The sequence below is a fragment of the Lodderomyces beijingensis genome (genome assembly GCF_963989305.1).
Source record: "Lodderomyces beijingensis strain CBS 14171 genome assembly, chromosome: 2".
Lineage (NCBI taxonomy): Eukaryota > Fungi > Ascomycota > Pichiomycetes > Serinales > Debaryomycetaceae > Lodderomyces > Lodderomyces beijingensis.
In genome coordinates, this window is record NC_089971.1 from 2,257,772 (window position 1) to 2,275,052 (window position 17,281).

The following is a 17,281-nucleotide window of genomic DNA, read 5'->3' on the forward strand; positions in this document are numbered from 1 at the left end:
AGATAGAGACACACATCCCACGGCACCACCGCATTCTTTGCATCTCATCTGTGTTCAAGATCTCCAGAGCCACACGGGAGAGATCTTCATCGGACATACAGTCACGGGATACCCTACCATTTTAGGCACTTTGGTCTACTTTTTTTTTTTTTCTTTGTTACTGATTTGTTTTCAAATTTCAAACCCCACCATCAACAGCAACCCACTTTGAGTCACACTAGCTTGTTTTAAAGATGACAGCGGATAACATGAGCCAGGTTTCAGAAGATGTCTTGTTGGAGTCGTACCCGCAAATCACCGCACCTAGTGAGTTGACCGGCTTCACTTCCAACTTAACAGAGGAGCAAGTCGAGGCGGTGATTCAAATGCGCAAGGACTTGGTCGAGTTGGGGTACGCGCAGAGATTAGACGACGCCAGTTTATTGCGCTTTCTCAGAGCTAGGAAGTTCGACTTGGCCTTGGCGAAGGAGATGTTTATCGAGTGTGAAAAGTGGAGAGACGAGTTTGGCACCAACACCATCATGAAGGACTTCAAGTACGAAGAGAAACCCATTGTTGCCAAGATGTACCCCACTTACTACCACAAGACAGACAAGGACGGCCGCCCTGTTTACTATGAAGAGTTGGGCAAAGTCGACTTGAACAAGATGCTCAAGATCACCACCCAGGAAAGAATGCTCAAGAACTTGGTTTGGGAGTACGAGGCCATGGTCAAGTACCGTTTGCCCGCGTGTTCCAGAGAAGCCGGACACTTGGTGGAGACCTCGTGCACGATATTGGACTTGAAAGGGATATCGATATCCACCGCATACAACGTCATTGGCTACGTAAGGGAGGCCTCGAAAATCGGCCAGGACTACTACCCGGAGAGGATGGGTAAGTTTTATTTAATCAATGCCCCCTTTGGCTTTTCCACTGCATTCAAACTATTCAAGCCGTTCTTGGACCCAGTCACCGTGTCAAAGATCCACATTTACGGCTACTCCTATACCAAGCAGTTGTTGAGACAGATTCCTCCGCAGAACTTGCCCCAAAAGTACGGCGGCATGGATCCTGCCACCGACGATGAGTTGTTGTTGGGCGATGTGGGTCCATGGAGAGATCCCAAATACATTGGACCTGAAGGCGAGGCACCAATGGCATAAAAAAGAGAAAAGAAAAAAAACATACGTCGAGAGACAAATCACTCACGACCTCTGCAACGAGGTCTTGTCGGTTGAGTCGATCATGAAACAGGGATACCAGATTATATACATACAGTTTTGTACTTTACTTCAGGGCTTTTTCAATTGATAGGCAAAGTTATCTTATAGAGAGATGATTCGTAGTGTACTCTCGTGTCTTGCTTACAGTTGCTTTCATTCGGATTTGTATACGAGTTTCCACTTTTGGATCTTTTCCGTGTTGAGAGCGCGCCGCGCACACTTCCGAAATGGGGCCCCTGGCTGCAAAATATGGATTCCAGGTTCAATCCTAAACTCTTGGATAAACACACCAGGCAATAATAACTACAAATACTCTACTCAAGAACGAACCGAAAGGCAAAGCAAAAGCACAGATCTTGCATTGCCTTTTTTTTTTTTTTCTTCATTCGTGAAACAAGTCAGTGGGTTCTTCAATGGTCAACCGGGATTCGCCAAAACAGCTCCGCGAGAGCCCCGATAGCACATCCACTTCGCTTGTGTCTACGGCTCAGACTGCCACCGAGCAGACGTATACCCCGCCAACGACGTTGGATCCGCGCTTTTTCCAGCCGTTTGGTAACGGCAAGTTTGATTACCTTGAAGAGCCAGGCTACTACCTCGATGAAGCCTTGTTGCAGACGAAGTCTGAAGACGTGCAAGTGGTTCGAGAAGTGGTGGCTCATGCGTCACTGGCACCGCCAATGCGTTCCCGCTACTGGAGATTGCCATTTTGCAAACTGAACTGGCGGTTTCTTGTGGCCGTGTTGGTGGTGACTACGGTTTTCGCTGCCGCGTGCGCGTATGCTATAACGGCAAGCATCATGCTCAACAACCCCATGCGCAACGGACACCGGTTGGAAAAATTGACCAACAGAACATATACTCAGCTCAAGGCCATTCGTACCAATCTAGTCGATCCCGATAGCCCTGTGCTGCCTGCAAAATCAAGCTGGACGTTGGTGTTTTCCGACGAATTCAACGTCGAGAACCGCACTTTTGCCGAGTACGAAGACCAATTCTTCACGGCGGTGGACTTGTACTACCAAGCCACGCAGGACTTGGAGTATTACCTGCCGCTGATGGTCACCACCAGAGACGGCTGTTTGGAAATCACGTTTGACAAACACAAGGTGGGGCAGCAGCTGTACGTTTCCGGTATGGTTCAGTCGTGGAACAAGTTGTGTTTCAACAAGCAGGCGCGGGTGGAGATCCTGGTGCAGATGCCGCGCCTGGTGGAGAACGGGCTATGGCCCGCGGTGTGGTCGTTGGGCAACTTGGCGCGGCCAGGCTACCTCGCGTCATCCGACGGCGTGTGGCCCTATACGTATGACGAGTGCGACGTGGGGATCTTGCCGAACCAAAGCACCGCCAATCTGGGGATGTCCTATTTGCCGGGACAAAGGTTGAGTTCATGCACGTGTTTCGGAGAAGACCACCCTAGCTTGGGTGTGGGTCGCGGTGCGCCCGAGATTGACATTGTGGAGGGGTTGTACCATGGCAACAAGTACTGGGGGGTCCAGACTGTGCAAGTTGCGCCCTTTGACGAGTGGTGGAGACCGGATTACCGGTTCGTGGACATTGCCAATGTCAACAACACAATGGTTAGACAAGACGTTGGCACGGTGTACCAGGAGTCGATCTCGCTCGAGACCCCGGTTGAGATTGACGGGTTTATCCGGTTCGCCATGGAGTACGACACCAAAGGCGGAGGGTATGTGCGGTTCGCTATCAACGACGTGGAGACGTTTACATTAAAGGGCGAAGCGTTACATGGAAACCAGTGGATTGGCCACAGGCAAATCTCGCGCGAGCCCATGTCGCTTATCTTCAACATGGGCTTGTCGAGGGTGTGGAACCCCGCGTTGAGTCTCCGCAGGTTGGACTTGCCGGCAAAGTTCTTGGTGGATTATGTGCGAGTGTACCAGCCGCGAGACCAGGTGAGCTTGACTTGTGATCCGGAGGACTATCCTACGCTGCAGTATATCAGGGACCACATGCGCGCGTATGTGGATCTGAGTCTACACGATTGGAAAGGGGCCGGGTTTGCGTTTCCCAGAAACTCTATTGCTGATAGTTGCCCGTGTCCTGGTAGGGTGTTTTCCAGAAACTGGGAGTAAACCGGGGGGTGGGGGGGGGGACCCCTTTTGGAAAAGTGGCTGCTTGGGTGTGGTGATTGCAAAATTTGACAAGTGACACAAAATCAACTTGTTAGGTGATTCCTTTTTTTTTGCTCTGGTGGAGCCGATGTCAGGAAAAGGGTTCCGGTTTGGACATACTACTCGCAACAGATTCATTCTAACCATTTGCAAAGACAGCCACCACGCTAGGTTTCAAGAATGTACTGTCCCACGCTGGTGCTATTGGTCCTCTTGTCCGCCTGTCTCACGCCGTTATTAGCAAAGACTCACCGTTTCAACTGGAATATAGGCTATGTCGACGCTAACCCCGATGGGGTCTTTCCAAGACGAATGATTGGAATCAACGGCGAGTGGCCTAATCCGATAGTCAGAGTCAAGAGGAATGACCGGGTGGTTATAAACTTTCACAATGGACTACCTGACCGCAATTCGTCCTTGCATTTCCACGGACTTTTCATGAAAGGTCAGAATGGGCAGGATGGACCTGAAATGGTGACGCAGTGTCCCATTGGGCCTCTGGTTAACTTTACATATGACTTCACAATTGGCAACCAAACCGGCACATACTGGTACCATTCCCATAGCGGCAGCCAGTACGGCGACGGCTTGAGAGGGATGTTTGTCATCGAAAAAGACGATGAGGAGAGTGTGCCGTATGTCTATGACGAGGAAGTGGCGTTATCCGTGTCGGAGCATTACCATTTGGAGACACCCGTGATAATGAAGCTGTTCATGTCGCGGTTCAACCCCACGGGTGCCGAGCCCATTCCGCAGAATAGCTTGTTCAATGAGACAAAGAATGCCACTTGGAACGTGGTTCCGGACAGGACGTACTTGCTTCGTGTGGTCAACATGGGCTTGTTTGTGTCGCAGTATTTGTTCATTGAAGACCACGATTTGGTCATTGTGGAGGTTGATGGGGTGCCCGTGCAACCATACACGGTGGACTCGCTATACATCACTGTTGGCCAACGGTATGCTGTTCTTGTAAAGACCAAGCCGGGTGCAAACAGGAACTACCGGTTTGCCAACGTGTTGGATATGACCATGTTGGATGAGGTGCCCGAGGACTTGCAGTTGGTGTCGACAAACTATGTTGTGTACAATGACAAAGTCGACAACCCGGGACACTATCCGTACCACGATTTCGAGGAGACTGTTGGCCAACTAAAAGGGTTTAATGATTTCGAACTTGTGCCTCTCAGTGGCGAGAGGCTCTTGCCCGAGCCGGACATGACCATCCAGGTCAACTTTTCAATGGAGGTCTTGGGCGACGGTGTCACTTATGCCTTGTTCAACGGCAAGTCGTATACTCCACCAAAGGTGCCCACTTTGTACACCGTCTTGTCAAGTGGCGAGCTAGCTGCAAACCAAGAAATATACGGGACAAACACCAACGCGTATGTCTTGCACGGAGGCGAGGTGATTGAACTAGTGTTGAACAACCAGGACGACGGCAAGCACCCGTTTCACTTGCACGGACACAACTTTCAGGTTATTGCGCGTAGTGAAAATGACCCTGAAGAACCAGTGGTTTACGTTCCAGACCATAGGGGCCTGTTGCAGTTTCCCAAAGTTCCAGTCATTAGGGATACAATTGAAGTGCGTCCCAATGGATACTTCGTGCTTCGATTTGTGGCGGAGAACCCTGGGGTGTGGTTCTTCCACTGTCACGTGGACTGGCATTTGGAGCAAGGCTTGGCTTTGGTCTTGGTTGAGGATCCGCATGAGATACAGAAACTTCAGGGAAACATAAGCGATAACCACGCAAAGGCGTGCAAGGAAGTTCAGGTACCGACACAGGGTAACGCTGCCGGACACATGAGCTTCCTTGATTTAAGAGGTCAGAACTTGCAACAACCACCGTTACCAAACGGGTTCACCGGGAAGGGATATCTCGCCATGGCGGTGTGCACATCGATTGCATTGTACGGGCTAGGGTCGATTTACAATTACGGAATAGAAGACGTTTCGCAAGATAATTCTGCTGCTGTGTTTGAGACGTTGCGTGCGATACTTAATGAGCATGACGGTGAATAAACAAAGCATAGGAAGCCATGCTGGGTTAGTACATGTATGGTGCTCGCTAATGTCTTCTCTGACTCGGAATAATGAAAATTGCGCGCGCCTATCACGATGATACTTTTTGCAGTCGACAAGATTGTAAAAGACTGAAAAGTAGACCTTATCCTCTCCTTTTTTTTTTTCAAGGTGAGGGTACGTATGCGTTCAGTAAGAGCTAGGGTTTGCAAGGAGAAATGCGACGACGGCAAGATTATTGTGCACAACTATGGTGCTGGTGGGAATGGATACCAGGCCGGCTATGGCATGGCCCACCGTGCTGTGCTGCTGGCTCTTGGTGGGTATAAAGTATAGGTCTTTTTTTTTTTGAAATTTCGCAGAAAAAATGTAGCAGTTTGCCGAGATAAGGCGTAAACCCACACATCCAACACCACACCCCAGGAACAAGTTACTTCTAATACATCATGTCGCAGATCTTTGAATGGGCCTTCGGGAAGAAGCTCACTCCGCAGGAACGGCTTCGAAAGAATCAAAGAGCATTGGAAAAGACGCAGAGGGAACTCAGTCGGGAAGTGACCAAGTTGCAGCAGCAAGAAAAGAAGCTCATCAGTGAGATTAAAAAGTCGGCGAAACAGGGGCAGATTTCCAGTGCCAAGATCCAAGCAAAGGATTTGATTAGAACCAAGTCGTACATTCAAAAGTTCAACTCCATGAAGGCGCAACTACAGGCGATATCGTTGCGTGTGCAAAGTGTACGGTCCAACCAGCAGATGGCCATGTCAATGAGGGACGCTACACGCGTGTTGAGTGGTATGAACAGGTCAATGAACTTGCCTCAGCTATCGAGAATCGCGCAGGAGTTTGCCAAGGAGAACGACATGATGGACCAGAAACAGGAGTTTATGGATGACGCCATTGACGACGCCATGGCGATGGACGAGGACGAGTTGGGCGAGGAAGAGCAGATTGACGAGATCTTGGGCAAGGTGCTTGACGAGATTGGGGTTGACTTGAACCTGAACTTGAATCTAAAGGACACGCCCACGGGTGCGCCCTCACATGGAGAAGCTGTGGGTAAAGTAGCTGAGAGCGTGGGTGCCCACGGCGGTGCCGAGACCGTGGAGGACGACTTGCAAGCTAGATTGGACAGTTTAAAGAAGTAAAGTGACTACATAATGCCAACCCTTTTAAATATCTACTCAATGTATTTCTTGTTTATGAGGTACTCTATTATCTGCTCGGCAGCTTGCTCCACGGTCAAACCTGAGTGGTTTTCCACATGAATCTCTGCGTGCTCTGGCGCTTCATAAGGCGCACTTATACCAGTGAACTCCTTAATGATCCCCTCCCTGGCCTTTTTGTACAACCCCTTGGGGTCTCTTTGCTCAGCAACTTCAATTGGCACATCGACATACACCTCAACAAAGGGCAAGTTGTCCTTTTCGTGCAACTGCCTAGCTAACCGTCTATCTGCTCTGTAGGGGCTAATGAATGACGTCACGGTAACGCAGCACGAGTCGTTGAATAATTTCGCAACTTCGCTTATTCTTCTGATGTTTTCATTCCTATCGGCCTCGCTGAACCCCAAATCCTTGTTCAATCCGAATCGAACATTGTCACCGTCGAGCCTGTACGCGTTCAACCCTCTTGCTAAAATCGACTGTTCCAAAGCGCATGCTATGGTGGATTTACCACTCGCTGACAAACCAGTCAACCATACGGTTACACCTTGCTGTTTCCTCAACGCACTTCTCTCACTGTGCGTCAAGTTAGGATGCCATGTTATGTTGGAAGCCATGATAGCGATGCTGGAGTAAAAGTATACGTTGCTGGTGGAAAAATTTTGAGCTCAGTCGTTGCTAGATTTTGAAGTGCTAAGAGTGCCGAGATACCTTGTCAAGCTGGCTGCAATTTATCATTGCACGTGACTTCGACTTTGTCACTGATAATATTTTGCAGCAATCGGGTGTGAACGCGGCGGGACAGTGCGGTCTCCACATAGATGAGTTTGGGCTTGCTGATGCTGGGGAGTTCTAGATGCATGTGGACATTCACTTCATTGTTTTGCCCCCAGACCAGCACTATTAGGAGTGTATGGGATTGAGGATTGTATGGGATTGAGGAACTGTAAAGTCAAGAGTCCGTATATCTGGATGGTGTTTCATTTGGTAGCGCCATCGCAGTTGTAAATGGTGAAGGGAAAATTTTCAAACCTCGCCGATAGTCAACCAGGCTAGAACCCAGCTGACAGCGCCAAAGACAATGTACTACGAACTATTTGCTATAGCCCGTATCACGGATCCGTTGCATGTTACAAAGGAAGCCACCAAGATTGCCTCGACAGTTGGTAAGTTGATCTTGAACAACAGAGGCGTCATCAGGGACATAACGAGCTTAGGCGCAAGACCACTACCCAAGATAGTCTCCAGAGAACAAGAACGGCACTTTCAAGGATACAACTTCATCATCGGGTTTGATTCCTCGAGTAATGTGCAAGCGCAATTGTTGAGAACATTGCGAAAAGACCCGAGAATCCTAAGGGCCAGTATGAAGAAACACGACTTGACCAAGAGTTTGAATCCGGGGACATCTTTGGAACAGGCCCTTAGGTGAGGGAGCGAGTTTTGTACAGAGTGGGTGACGGTTGGCTTGAATATGGAAAAATGATGACAGTTCCATGACTTGCGTTTGTATAGCTACTCCTTACAATAGAAGCATTGAGTTGTCTAGGCAATCGACATTTTGCTTGTCGTGAAATTACCAAACGCGACACTTACTTCCTCCTTTGCTTGCCATCTCCACACTAGCATACGTTACACGGGTGACTTCAGTGCAGTTGTAAAAACAAACAAAGCAAGGGTGTGCCTTACTAGGCATAGCAGGTGCCTGTTTTCGAGGCATGCTGGTAGATGTAAGGTTTATTGTTCTTTGCTTGTGTATAATTCCAGTGTCCCGAGTTGTATGTGGATAAAACCAAAACAGATGAACTGTACACATTCTCACAGAAAAACCCTCTACAACAACCACCGTTAAAAAACCAAAAAAGAAAAAAATTCCTGGCCAAAGGTGGAACAGCGTTTATTTAGAAGAGGGAGAGGTTATCCACGATCTTGGGTCTATACTTTCTCTTTCAGAGCCAACTTGGTTTATTCAAGGGGGTAGAAATTTATTTTCACTGGCTGTTTGTTTTCAAATACCCTTGGCGGCACTACAACTGACAGTAGAACCTGAAGATATTGCCACGGCGTGCATGGTCTAAGAGGCAGTAGCGAGAGAACCAGACCAAATCAAAATCAAGCCTTTGTCTGTGCGTTGCATCGAAATCAAGAACTGCGTATTTTCTCCTGGTTTCAGTAGCATGGGACAGTCTGCAAACCATCGAGATAGTGATGAGATTACAGTAATCACTCAAACAGAACATCTACTAAGGAAACCAGTAACGACAGCATTGCCGTTGGCATTTAACAAGTCAAAGGCAAACACGAGTGTTGTTCCGGATAAACCGGCTAAACTGCAGACACCAACAACCAAAGTGATGCCAAGTGACAACTTTCATTTAGACACCCGTAAACAAGAATATGACGCATTGGAGCGACGATATGCAGACATGTTGTTGAAAGTGGAGGGAATTGGAGCAGAGAACCAGCTACTTGTTCACGAGCTCGAGCACAGGAAAGCTGACTTGGAAGCAGCTCAAAGGGAGATCCAAACCGTTGCAAGGGCCATGGGGGAGATGGAAGTGGAAAAAGAGTGTCTCAAAGATCTCATTAACCAGCAAGAAGAGTTTTACCAGAAAACTGTTGATTGTTTGCAAAAGAAAATCAACCAACTACAACATCAAAGTGAAGCAGTTGGCAACACACTACCACAGGTCAACACTGGTGACCACAGTAGGGACCTTTTGGAGGAGAAATACGACAAGCTTGTGCGAGACTACAAGGTGTTGCAAAACCAGTTTGAAGTGGAGAAAAACTCAAAGCTTGCTCTAATGGACCAAATTGAGTTTTTAAACCGCCAGTGTGAACGCTTGGCTAGCCAAGTGAGACCAAGTAGTGAAAAAACAGTTGCAGCATTGGACAGAGATATTGACGCTCTCAGTCATCACTCCAATTACTCATTGCTCAATTTTTCAGAAAAACACATTGACAGCAGCGAGGGCGAGTTGGATCTTCTTAATCATAGCATGCAGGAGGATCCCCACCACGACTCTTCCTGTCTCAAGGACACCTCCACGGGCTCAATCAAGGTGGCTCATGGCTTTCAGTTCCCGCCCGCGGAAACCGCCATTCTTCCTCCATCTCCAGACCCAGAGTCGAAAAACCGCAAACGCAGGTCCTTGCCCACGTGTTTGAAATCAAAACCAAAAGTGCCCGAGCCGACGGATTTTGTGCTATCTCCGTTCAAACTAGCACCAAGCAACTCGATTGAAGATGCCGGTGTGTTTGAGCAAATGGCCGATGCAACTGTCAAACGGTACTCATCAACAAAGCCAAACCACGTGCGATATAACAGTCACGATATAATACCCGTCAAAGTCGAGTTTGAAGAGCAAAATGGAACGAGGGTATCATCCATGCCTCAGGGCCAAAGCTCGAAACGGCACCTGCTGATATTCGATGTGATTGAGGAGTCTGTTGACGTTGACTCCAGCAAGTCGCGCCACCGAGAGGGGACCTTGTTTGCATTGAATGGATACATGAGACCCGAAACTGACACCGAGGGCAACAACCGCTTTTCATTCGACGACTCTGAACTGTCTTCCAAGAGATCCAGCTGTTTAAACTCGGACAGCCGCACAAGACAGGAGATTACAAAACTCAAATTCGAACTACAATCACTCAAGCTACATAATGAAAAGTTGCTCTCCTACATTGGCTTTGAGCTACAAAAGCAAAAAAAGAACATCAAGCGGTTGGCCAAGAAACAGTCGTTGACCTCATTACGGCAGAATGGCTACGAATACTCCGATGCCAAGTTGATCAAAGACTCGCGCGACTTGTTGATCAACAAGAAACGCGTGCTAAGGTCCGTTTCCATCAACACTGTCTTGCACAATGCCAGAGACGCAAATACGCCATTTTCGATGAGTCCCGTGGGGTTGATTTGCGATGCCAGTCACGTGCCCAACCCAGACGAGCAATACATTGGCAACTTTGACATATTCGAACTAGATGAAGACCAAGACAGCCCGCGTCAGCACGCGCAAAGTAATTTTGTCAACGACCGGATCGTCAAGAAATTTGCCTCTGAAGTGTTTGAGCGGTCCGAGTTGTATCCGCTAAGTGAGAACGAGAGCGACGCAGCAGAGTATGAGAACATGACCTGGCAGTTGAACGCGGCGGACGACGAAGCTGAAGAGCAGCAGCTGAGCGAATATGCATCGTCTTCTTCTGCGTCTTCCGAAGGGGAAGTTGGGATGTTGAACCAGATCAAGCATCTAGTGATGGGGGGAGCCAAGGAAGCGAAATCCAAGAGGAAATCAAAGAACAGGGACGCGCTCGTGGATGACAATTTAAAGTTCAAGTTTCTCACCATTGCGCTTGGGATTGTCATCATTGGGCTCAAGTTAACGCCTCAATCGCACAACCCAGCGGCAAAATAGGTGGGGGGTGAAGTTAAGGGTGGGTGGCCGTTGTTTTGGTAGTTTCGTCTTTTGTATTATGTAATGCGTTTAACTAAAGTGGTGGGAAATGATATCAGACGGGTCAGTGTTTTCAAACCTGCTGTAAAATATCTCGTTAAAGACGAAATGCCTATCCAGGAAACGGCTTTTGTCAGATGGAGCAAATGCAGAAACCTCCTTTCGATGCAATCGGTAAGGGGCATGGTGGTATGATGAAAGGTGCAGAAATCAGGCCACTCTTGTTTTGCGTGTATGCAGCACAGGAAAAACCAAGAGGAAAACGGACAGTATGCTGCAAAATTATAAAACAGCCACCAAGAGGTGGAGTAAAAGACGATAGCAATGCACTTCTCAGCGATGATAGCTGATGGGGACATATATACCATAAAGAAGAACATCAGAAGTATTGTATATTTCGAATTGTGGTGTGCTGGAATAGAAAAGTAGAACGCACTGGATATACTGGTCTTTACTGATAGGCCAATCTGCCCAACTCCATACATCGGAGTTATGCGCTTGCCAATTGTTGCAGCACCTCAAGGCCAATCACAGTATCGTCAAAAATTATATAACTACAGCAAGATGGCACTTCGGAACTATTTATATGCCAAACACGACGAAGCTAATGCTGCTATAAACACCAAGATCAACAAATCCACCCTGCTTAACCTGCAAGCTGCTGGCACAAGCGCACAAGTGGAGTCAAACGCAACTCCAGAGAAACCTATCCTTCCACCGACAAGACTCGTGTCCGAGATGAACACCGCCACGCAAAAGCTGCAAGAGATTGATCTTGTTGATTTTAAAATATCAAAATGCACCAGGCTGTGCAGCACCTGCAAATGCAAATTGGATCCCGTCAAGGGGCTGGAAAGCCAGCAGCCGATTAACGTTAAGCCTGGATTGAATGTCGAGCTTGCTCATGATGAGATTGATTTCACCAATTCGATATAATGCATGTCACTTTTTCAAATCACACATGTAGACGAAACCACTAGCAGTTGTTGACCTCTTAGATGATAACTTCCTACTCAGATAAAGTTGGATCGCTGTGGCTGCTCTGAATTTGGTCCACACTTGCACTTTCAGCAAGGTACTTTTCATCAAAGTACGACTCCTTGAATTTTTGAAACAATTTAAACGTGTTGGGATAGCTTTGCTGATGGTTGTGGAAGAACTTGTCGCCCGTAACAAATATGAACCTTTCGACATCTACGATTGTTGGCGGGCCGTTGCTTCTCGGCACGCGGTTGCTCACGTTTGCTGATTTAGGTGTCAACTGATTCATCTGGTGAGAGGAAACGCGTTGCGGTACTGAGACATTGTTATGTGCCATGGCCTGCGAGGAGCGGAGAGTTGACGTGTGGAGATCTTGTCCCTGCTGATGGCCCCTCCCTGACCTCTCAGTCTTTTCGAATTGGAGCTCCACACCGAACCCGTTTCTAGATAGATCAAGTTGAGCAGGATGTGCTGGGTGAGATGCGTTTGCAAGTTGCGAGTGGGCTCCCGACCCGTGCAAGTTTGACTTGTGATTTGATCTCTGATGATGGTGCGTTTCCTCATGATTGCACATGAAATCTGCATCCATATCCTGATCTGCATCCACACTGGGCGGTCTTGCCTGTCGAGTTTCTGCAGTCTCAGTAGTTTCAGTTTCGACTCGAAACATTGCCGCATGGTTGAACTCACTGGGAGTCATAGACTGGGTACTCGTATAAGAAACATCAATCGGACAGTCGGCCCCCTGATGTATCGATATTGAAGCGGGGGGTGATAATCCGTCGTGGCCGGATCCCGGCTCTTGTGACTTTTGGCTTACGCTAGTTCCTTGCCCCTGTGTATACTTGGAGACCCTCCCCCTTTCCTTGTTGACTTTGTTTGTCTTTATCCCGTGTCTCTTTCGAAACTGACTTAACCAGCCGTGACTAAAGCTGTGCAACCGCTTGGGGTCGTCTACTCCGTACTGTTGCGCATACCGCGCCCATTGTTCGCGAAGCACGGGCTCACTAATTGGACCGTTCCTTGCTAGTCGTTCCTGGACAAACTTGTCCATGGCCTTGTTGATGTCCTCGTATTTGAACGTTGCATTGCGCTTGGCGTTCTTGGACGATTTGAACTTGGCTTCGCTGTACCGCCTACGCAACTCTGGCTCGTTTTTCAACCATTCACTTAACGACGACGTTGAAATTGAGAGTTGCTCTTTAAACTTGTCGACGGTTTTCAACTGGGGACTATCGGATTGATGAAAGTAGTCGAGCACGTGTAATTTCTGCGCCAACGTCGCCCGCGGTAGTTTGGTCGACATTCTAATTTGTTTATTCCCTCGGCGTGGAGGAGGTAGACTAGAGATATTAACCTGGGAAAGCTGTGACCCAGACTTTTCTGCTTGACCCGCAACTGATATTATTTCAGGAGTGCGTGGCCGCCAGAGGTTAACGGAATTTTCCCGCAAAGACAGGGCTTTTGGCAGGTTTGGCGACTTTAGGTACACTTGAAATCAATTCCAACCAAGAAGAGCTGTTTCGTAACAAAAGAAAAAGAATATCAAATCCTGTAATAATACCTTTAAATATCTCCATTTAATGGGACCCAGCACCTCTACTGACTCTTTCCAAGACCGATTCGTATGCAACTTCTGAGAAATCAGTACCCTGGACATCGGCAGCAACACCGTTCAAGGCTCTTCTCAAGGAGTCCTTTGACGATGCGTAAACCATCTTGGCTCTCACTGGTGCGGTATCTGGCGACCAAGTGAAAAACACAATCTTGGATCTCTTTCCTTCGCCGCCGCCAATCTCGTACTCAAAATCGTAAACAGCGTATTTGCATTCGTTTTCAGGCAACTTTTCCAAGAACGAGTCGTACTCTGGATCTGTGGACGTCTCGTCAACCACAATCTCGGTTTTGGCGTCGTTTAAAGTGTAGATGATGAACTTGTACTTTTTGCCCAACTTCAATTCATTGAATGCTTTTAACGATTCATCTGCAACTTGGACACTGGATGGGACATGTTAGTATGCTTGTGGCATTTTTTTTTTTTGAAGCGAGTGGAGTCATTGGACATACCCTGATCTTGACTAGATAATGAAGGTTAGTATCCTATGCTAGCATGTGAATTTTAGAAATGACGTTGTAAGGGAGATGGTGGCAGTTGTAGTAGAGGGTTCACCAATTCGACTACAAGACATACCATGATTGATTCGGCTCTATGTAAATAAGTGTTTTGGAAGTGGTGGTTGTGCTAGTAAGAACTAGATTGTATATCCTGTGTTTAAACTTGCTGGTTTGGCTGAGTTTAGTTTTTTTTTTTTTTCTGTCGACGCAAGTGGATCCAATTTTGCATTTTCCTCAAGTATACCAGCACTGTTTGCCTGCTGGGCTACAACAGTGAATACAAGAAGGCAAAAAAAGATCTTTGTTGAACCGCCGATTCTTGTGTTACCTCAGTAGCGCTTTAGAGAAGTTGGTTTTCTCCATCTCGGGAAACGCTGGCAAAATAAAGTCAGAATCGCTCCTTTTTCATTGTAAGGTAACTGGGTGCAAAAAACTGAGGCAACCCTAAAAATAGAGAGTACATAGGACCCCAGGATTGATACTATCATGAGTCCATCGCTTGAGATTGATAGAAAGAAGCCAAAGTCCTGTACTTGTTGAGTTTATACCAAATCTTGTACGAATTTGCCTAAAAATTTGGACGAAAATAAAACAAAATCCCAAGATTGTAGAAATGATGTATCCCATTGAAATCAAGTCTCGAGGACCCACCAAAGGGCCAGAAAGTTGTATTATTGCAGAATCTGGTTGCAAGCAGCTGTGAACCTTCCGGATTGGTACATTCGGCAATTTGTCCGAGTGGTTTTAAGGAGTCGGGTGCAGGTTTCTACTCAGGTGGTAAGCTATTCCCGATGGGCTCTGCCCGCGTAGGTTCGAATCCTGCAATTGTCGCTTTTCCATTTTTTTTTTTGGCTGCTTTTTATCCCACTTGAGGCTGATATCTAGGTGTTTTTCTATAGTTGAACTTGAAGGTCAAAACAGTTGACATCATCTGCTCTGTATTGCACTTGGCCTCTGTTTTCCAGTTGCCCCTTGTCTCATTCTCAGTCATATCTCGAGGGTTTTTGCAAGGTTCCAGAGGGTGGATAATCACATCGCAGCGAGCGAGATTCTGCAATATATTTTCCACCACTGCTAATTGTTGATCCTTTCCACCCATGCAACTATGGAGGAAGAAGACCTATATGAGATACTAGAAATTGAATCAAATGCCACCGCCGTCGAGATCAAAAAGGCGTACCGAAAGCTTGCTTTGAAGTACCATCCGGATAAAGCGTCGGGGACGGAACGCGAGGAGGCGGAAGTTCAGTTTAAGAAGATCTCGTATGCGTATGAAATACTCATCGATGAAGAGAAACGATATCGGTACGACCAGTTTGGTAGTACAGATGCCAGCCAAACTTACGCTTCAAACCCCTTTGAGCAGTTTTACGGAGCGAGCTTCAACGAGTACAACGGCAACGATTTTCACGATTTTTTCAGCAACGGCCAAGCTCGACACAACGAGGCCAAAACGGAAGATGCAAAAATCAAGGTGGAGGTCACCCTCGAAGAGTTGTACATGGGAAAGACCGTGCGGACCACGTCAACCAGAAACGTCATCTGCACCAGCTGCAAAGGCAGTGGAGTCAGGTCGTCAAACGTGGTGAGCAAGACGTGTGGCATATGCAATGGCGAGGGCCACATTCGCAAAATCAAACGAGTGGCACCTGGTCTTGTCTCGCAACACTATGTTGACTGTGTCAAGTGTAGTGGGACAGGGAAAATACACAGAACCAAAGACAAATGCAAGCAGTGCGGCGGAGCCAGAGTCACTGAGGAGACTAAAATACTCGAGTTTGAAATACCAAAAGGGTCTCCCAATAACGGCGTGATTCGGAAAAAGGGCGAGAGCGACCAGTGCCCGGGAAAGATTGCCGGAGATGTGATACTAGAGTACGCTTGTAAGCAACATCAAACGTTTGAGCGCAAGGGGAATGACTTGTACGCCAGTTTCACATTGCCCCTCGCAGACGCGTTGACAGGATTCTCCAAGCAGGTGGTTATTCATTTGGATGGGAGAAGCATCAAGCTTTGCACGCCAGCGGGGAAAGTCATTAGACCTCATGACTTCATCAAGATTGCAGGAGAAGGAATGCCTCTTAGAGGAGGAGCGTCCTCGTGGCTTTCGGCCAAGTCCAATGGCGATTTATATCTCAAACCGGAAATTGAGTTCCCCAGGGATAATTGGTGCTTGGAGAGAGACGACATGATAAAAATCAGAAACGTCCTTCCAGTGTCAGCTGAAGCACAAATAGCTCCCGAAGCAAACGTCAATCTAATCACTGATTTTACAATTCTCCAACCTGCTGATTTACCATCATACGAAACGAGGCAAGAACACGAAGAGGGCTATAGAGAATACTCACCACAGTGTAGTCAACAATAATAGCATTGTAGATAGGATACCGCATTATTTAATCTAACAAGTTTTGCAAATCGGTATCGTTCAACCCGAGTTCCCCTTCTTCTTGCTGGTTTTCTTCTATATCCACCTCGATGGTCATCTCTCCTACATCTACCGCATCGCTATCAGTGTTGTTAGGAGTTGAGAAGCATTGCAACTCTGCTTCGTCAAATAGTCTGGGAACTGCACTAGGTGCTCTCTCTGGGACGGATTCGATCTCGTCGTTCCAATGTAGTTCAACCAATCTGTCGATGTCATTAACGCGCTGGCACTGTTTCACCGGGTCCATGTTGTTGGCAGCGGGACGGGCAAGATTTCGCGCATGAAGCGCGTCTGTCCTCAAAGTCGACCCGATTCTGCCGGCAGGACCCTTCTGTGGCAACTGAGGTTTAATCAAAGAGTCTGTCCATGGCTCATCGTCCAACCTCGACCGCTTGACAAGAGCTGTATTGTCTGATACTGGCTCTAGGTTTACTCTTTTGGAAACTCGATTGGGCAGTAGCAGCGATTGCTTCGCTTGCGAATCATCTTGATGGACCAACACCGACGAGGAAGATGAAGCAGCAGATGGTATTCCCAACGTTGAGTTTGATTTACTCAACTGGGGCGGATTGAATATGTTTGATCCAAGTGTTGATTTCGAGCGGTTGAATGCGACATTGGTGATGTTTTGGTTCTTACCACCCAACGGCACTCGTTTGTAGACTTGGGTGTTTGCGGTGTTGTTGTTTTCCTGCTTATTTCGTGACCTAATCACATTCCGGTTCTCGGAGTTGTCAAAGACTCTGTGAGACATGATGGTGGCTGAATGAAG

At 47.5% G+C, this 17,281-nt stretch overlaps 12 protein-coding genes across 12 annotated transcripts; 8 read left to right on the forward strand and 4 right to left on the reverse strand. All coding sequences in view use genetic code 12, as the record gives it.

The window, feature by feature from the left end:
• Positions 1-233: 233 nt before the first annotated feature.
• LODBEIA_P20870 (uncharacterized protein) lies at positions 234-1,145 on the forward strand (the record flags this gene model as incomplete). Its single annotated transcript, XM_066972047.1, has 1 exon — positions 234-1,145. The coding sequence occupies one exon, from the start codon at positions 234-236 to the stop codon at positions 1,143-1,145; it is 912 nt and encodes a 303-aa protein (XP_066829025.1).
• Positions 1,146-1,618: 473 nt separating this feature from the next.
• Positions 1,619-3,301, forward strand: LODBEIA_P20880 (uncharacterized protein; the record flags this gene model as incomplete). The annotated part of the gene is made up of 1 exon (XM_066972048.1): positions 1,619-3,301. The coding sequence occupies one exon, from the start codon at positions 1,619-1,621 to the stop codon at positions 3,299-3,301; it is 1,683 nt and encodes a 560-aa protein (XP_066829026.1).
• Positions 3,302-3,520: 219 nt separating this feature from the next.
• Positions 3,521-5,362, forward strand: LODBEIA_P20890 (uncharacterized protein; the record flags this gene model as incomplete). The annotated part of the gene is made up of 1 exon (XM_066972049.1): positions 3,521-5,362. One exon carries the CDS (start codon positions 3,521-3,523, stop codon positions 5,360-5,362), a length of 1,842 nt encoding a protein of 613 aa, XP_066829027.1.
• Positions 5,363-5,808: 446 nt separating this feature from the next.
• Positions 5,809-6,507, forward strand: LODBEIA_P20900 (uncharacterized protein; the record flags this gene model as incomplete). The annotated part of the gene is made up of 1 exon (XM_066972051.1): positions 5,809-6,507. One exon carries the CDS (start codon positions 5,809-5,811, stop codon positions 6,505-6,507), a length of 699 nt encoding a protein of 232 aa, XP_066829028.1.
• Positions 6,508-6,539: 32 nt separating this feature from the next.
• LODBEIA_P20910 (uncharacterized protein) lies at positions 6,540-7,142 on the reverse strand (the record flags this gene model as incomplete). Its single annotated transcript, XM_066972052.1, has 1 exon — positions 6,540-7,142. The coding sequence occupies one exon, from the start codon at positions 7,140-7,142 to the stop codon at positions 6,540-6,542; it is 603 nt and encodes a 200-aa protein (XP_066829029.1).
• Positions 7,143-7,606: 464 nt separating this feature from the next.
• LODBEIA_P20920 (mitochondrial 37S ribosomal protein bS6m) lies at positions 7,607-7,957 on the forward strand (the record flags this gene model as incomplete). Its single annotated transcript, XM_066972053.1, has 1 exon — positions 7,607-7,957. The coding sequence occupies one exon, from the start codon at positions 7,607-7,609 to the stop codon at positions 7,955-7,957; it is 351 nt and encodes a 116-aa protein (XP_066829030.1).
• Positions 7,958-8,702: 745 nt separating this feature from the next.
• Positions 8,703-10,946, forward strand: LODBEIA_P20930 (uncharacterized protein; the record flags this gene model as incomplete). The annotated part of the gene is made up of 1 exon (XM_066972054.1): positions 8,703-10,946. One exon carries the CDS (start codon positions 8,703-8,705, stop codon positions 10,944-10,946), a length of 2,244 nt encoding a protein of 747 aa, XP_066829031.1.
• Positions 10,947-11,549: 603 nt separating this feature from the next.
• LODBEIA_P20940 (uncharacterized protein) lies at positions 11,550-11,921 on the forward strand (the record flags this gene model as incomplete). Its single annotated transcript, XM_066972055.1, has 1 exon — positions 11,550-11,921. One exon carries the CDS (start codon positions 11,550-11,552, stop codon positions 11,919-11,921), a length of 372 nt encoding a protein of 123 aa, XP_066829032.1.
• A 73-nt stretch (positions 11,922-11,994) lies between these two features.
• LODBEIA_P20950 (uncharacterized protein) lies at positions 11,995-13,272 on the reverse strand (the record flags this gene model as incomplete). The annotated part of the gene is made up of 1 exon (XM_066972056.1): positions 11,995-13,272. One exon carries the CDS (start codon positions 13,270-13,272, stop codon positions 11,995-11,997), a length of 1,278 nt encoding a protein of 425 aa, XP_066829033.1.
• A 274-nt stretch (positions 13,273-13,546) lies between these two features.
• LODBEIA_P20960 (uncharacterized protein) lies at positions 13,547-14,160 on the reverse strand (the record flags this gene model as incomplete). The annotated part of the gene is made up of 2 exons (XM_066972057.1): positions 13,547-13,956; positions 14,154-14,160. 2 exons carry the CDS (start codon positions 14,158-14,160, stop codon positions 13,547-13,549), a joined length of 417 nt encoding a protein of 138 aa, XP_066829034.1.
• Positions 14,161-15,186: 1,026 nt separating this feature from the next.
• LODBEIA_P20970 (uncharacterized protein) lies at positions 15,187-16,449 on the forward strand (the record flags this gene model as incomplete). Its single annotated transcript, XM_066972058.1, has 1 exon — positions 15,187-16,449. The coding sequence occupies one exon, from the start codon at positions 15,187-15,189 to the stop codon at positions 16,447-16,449; it is 1,263 nt and encodes a 420-aa protein (XP_066829035.1).
• A 28-nt stretch (positions 16,450-16,477) lies between these two features.
• LODBEIA_P20980 (uncharacterized protein) lies at positions 16,478-17,263 on the reverse strand (the record flags this gene model as incomplete). The annotated part of the gene is made up of 1 exon (XM_066972059.1): positions 16,478-17,263. The coding sequence occupies one exon, from the start codon at positions 17,261-17,263 to the stop codon at positions 16,478-16,480; it is 786 nt and encodes a 261-aa protein (XP_066829036.1).
• Positions 17,264-17,281: the final 18 nt, after the last annotated feature.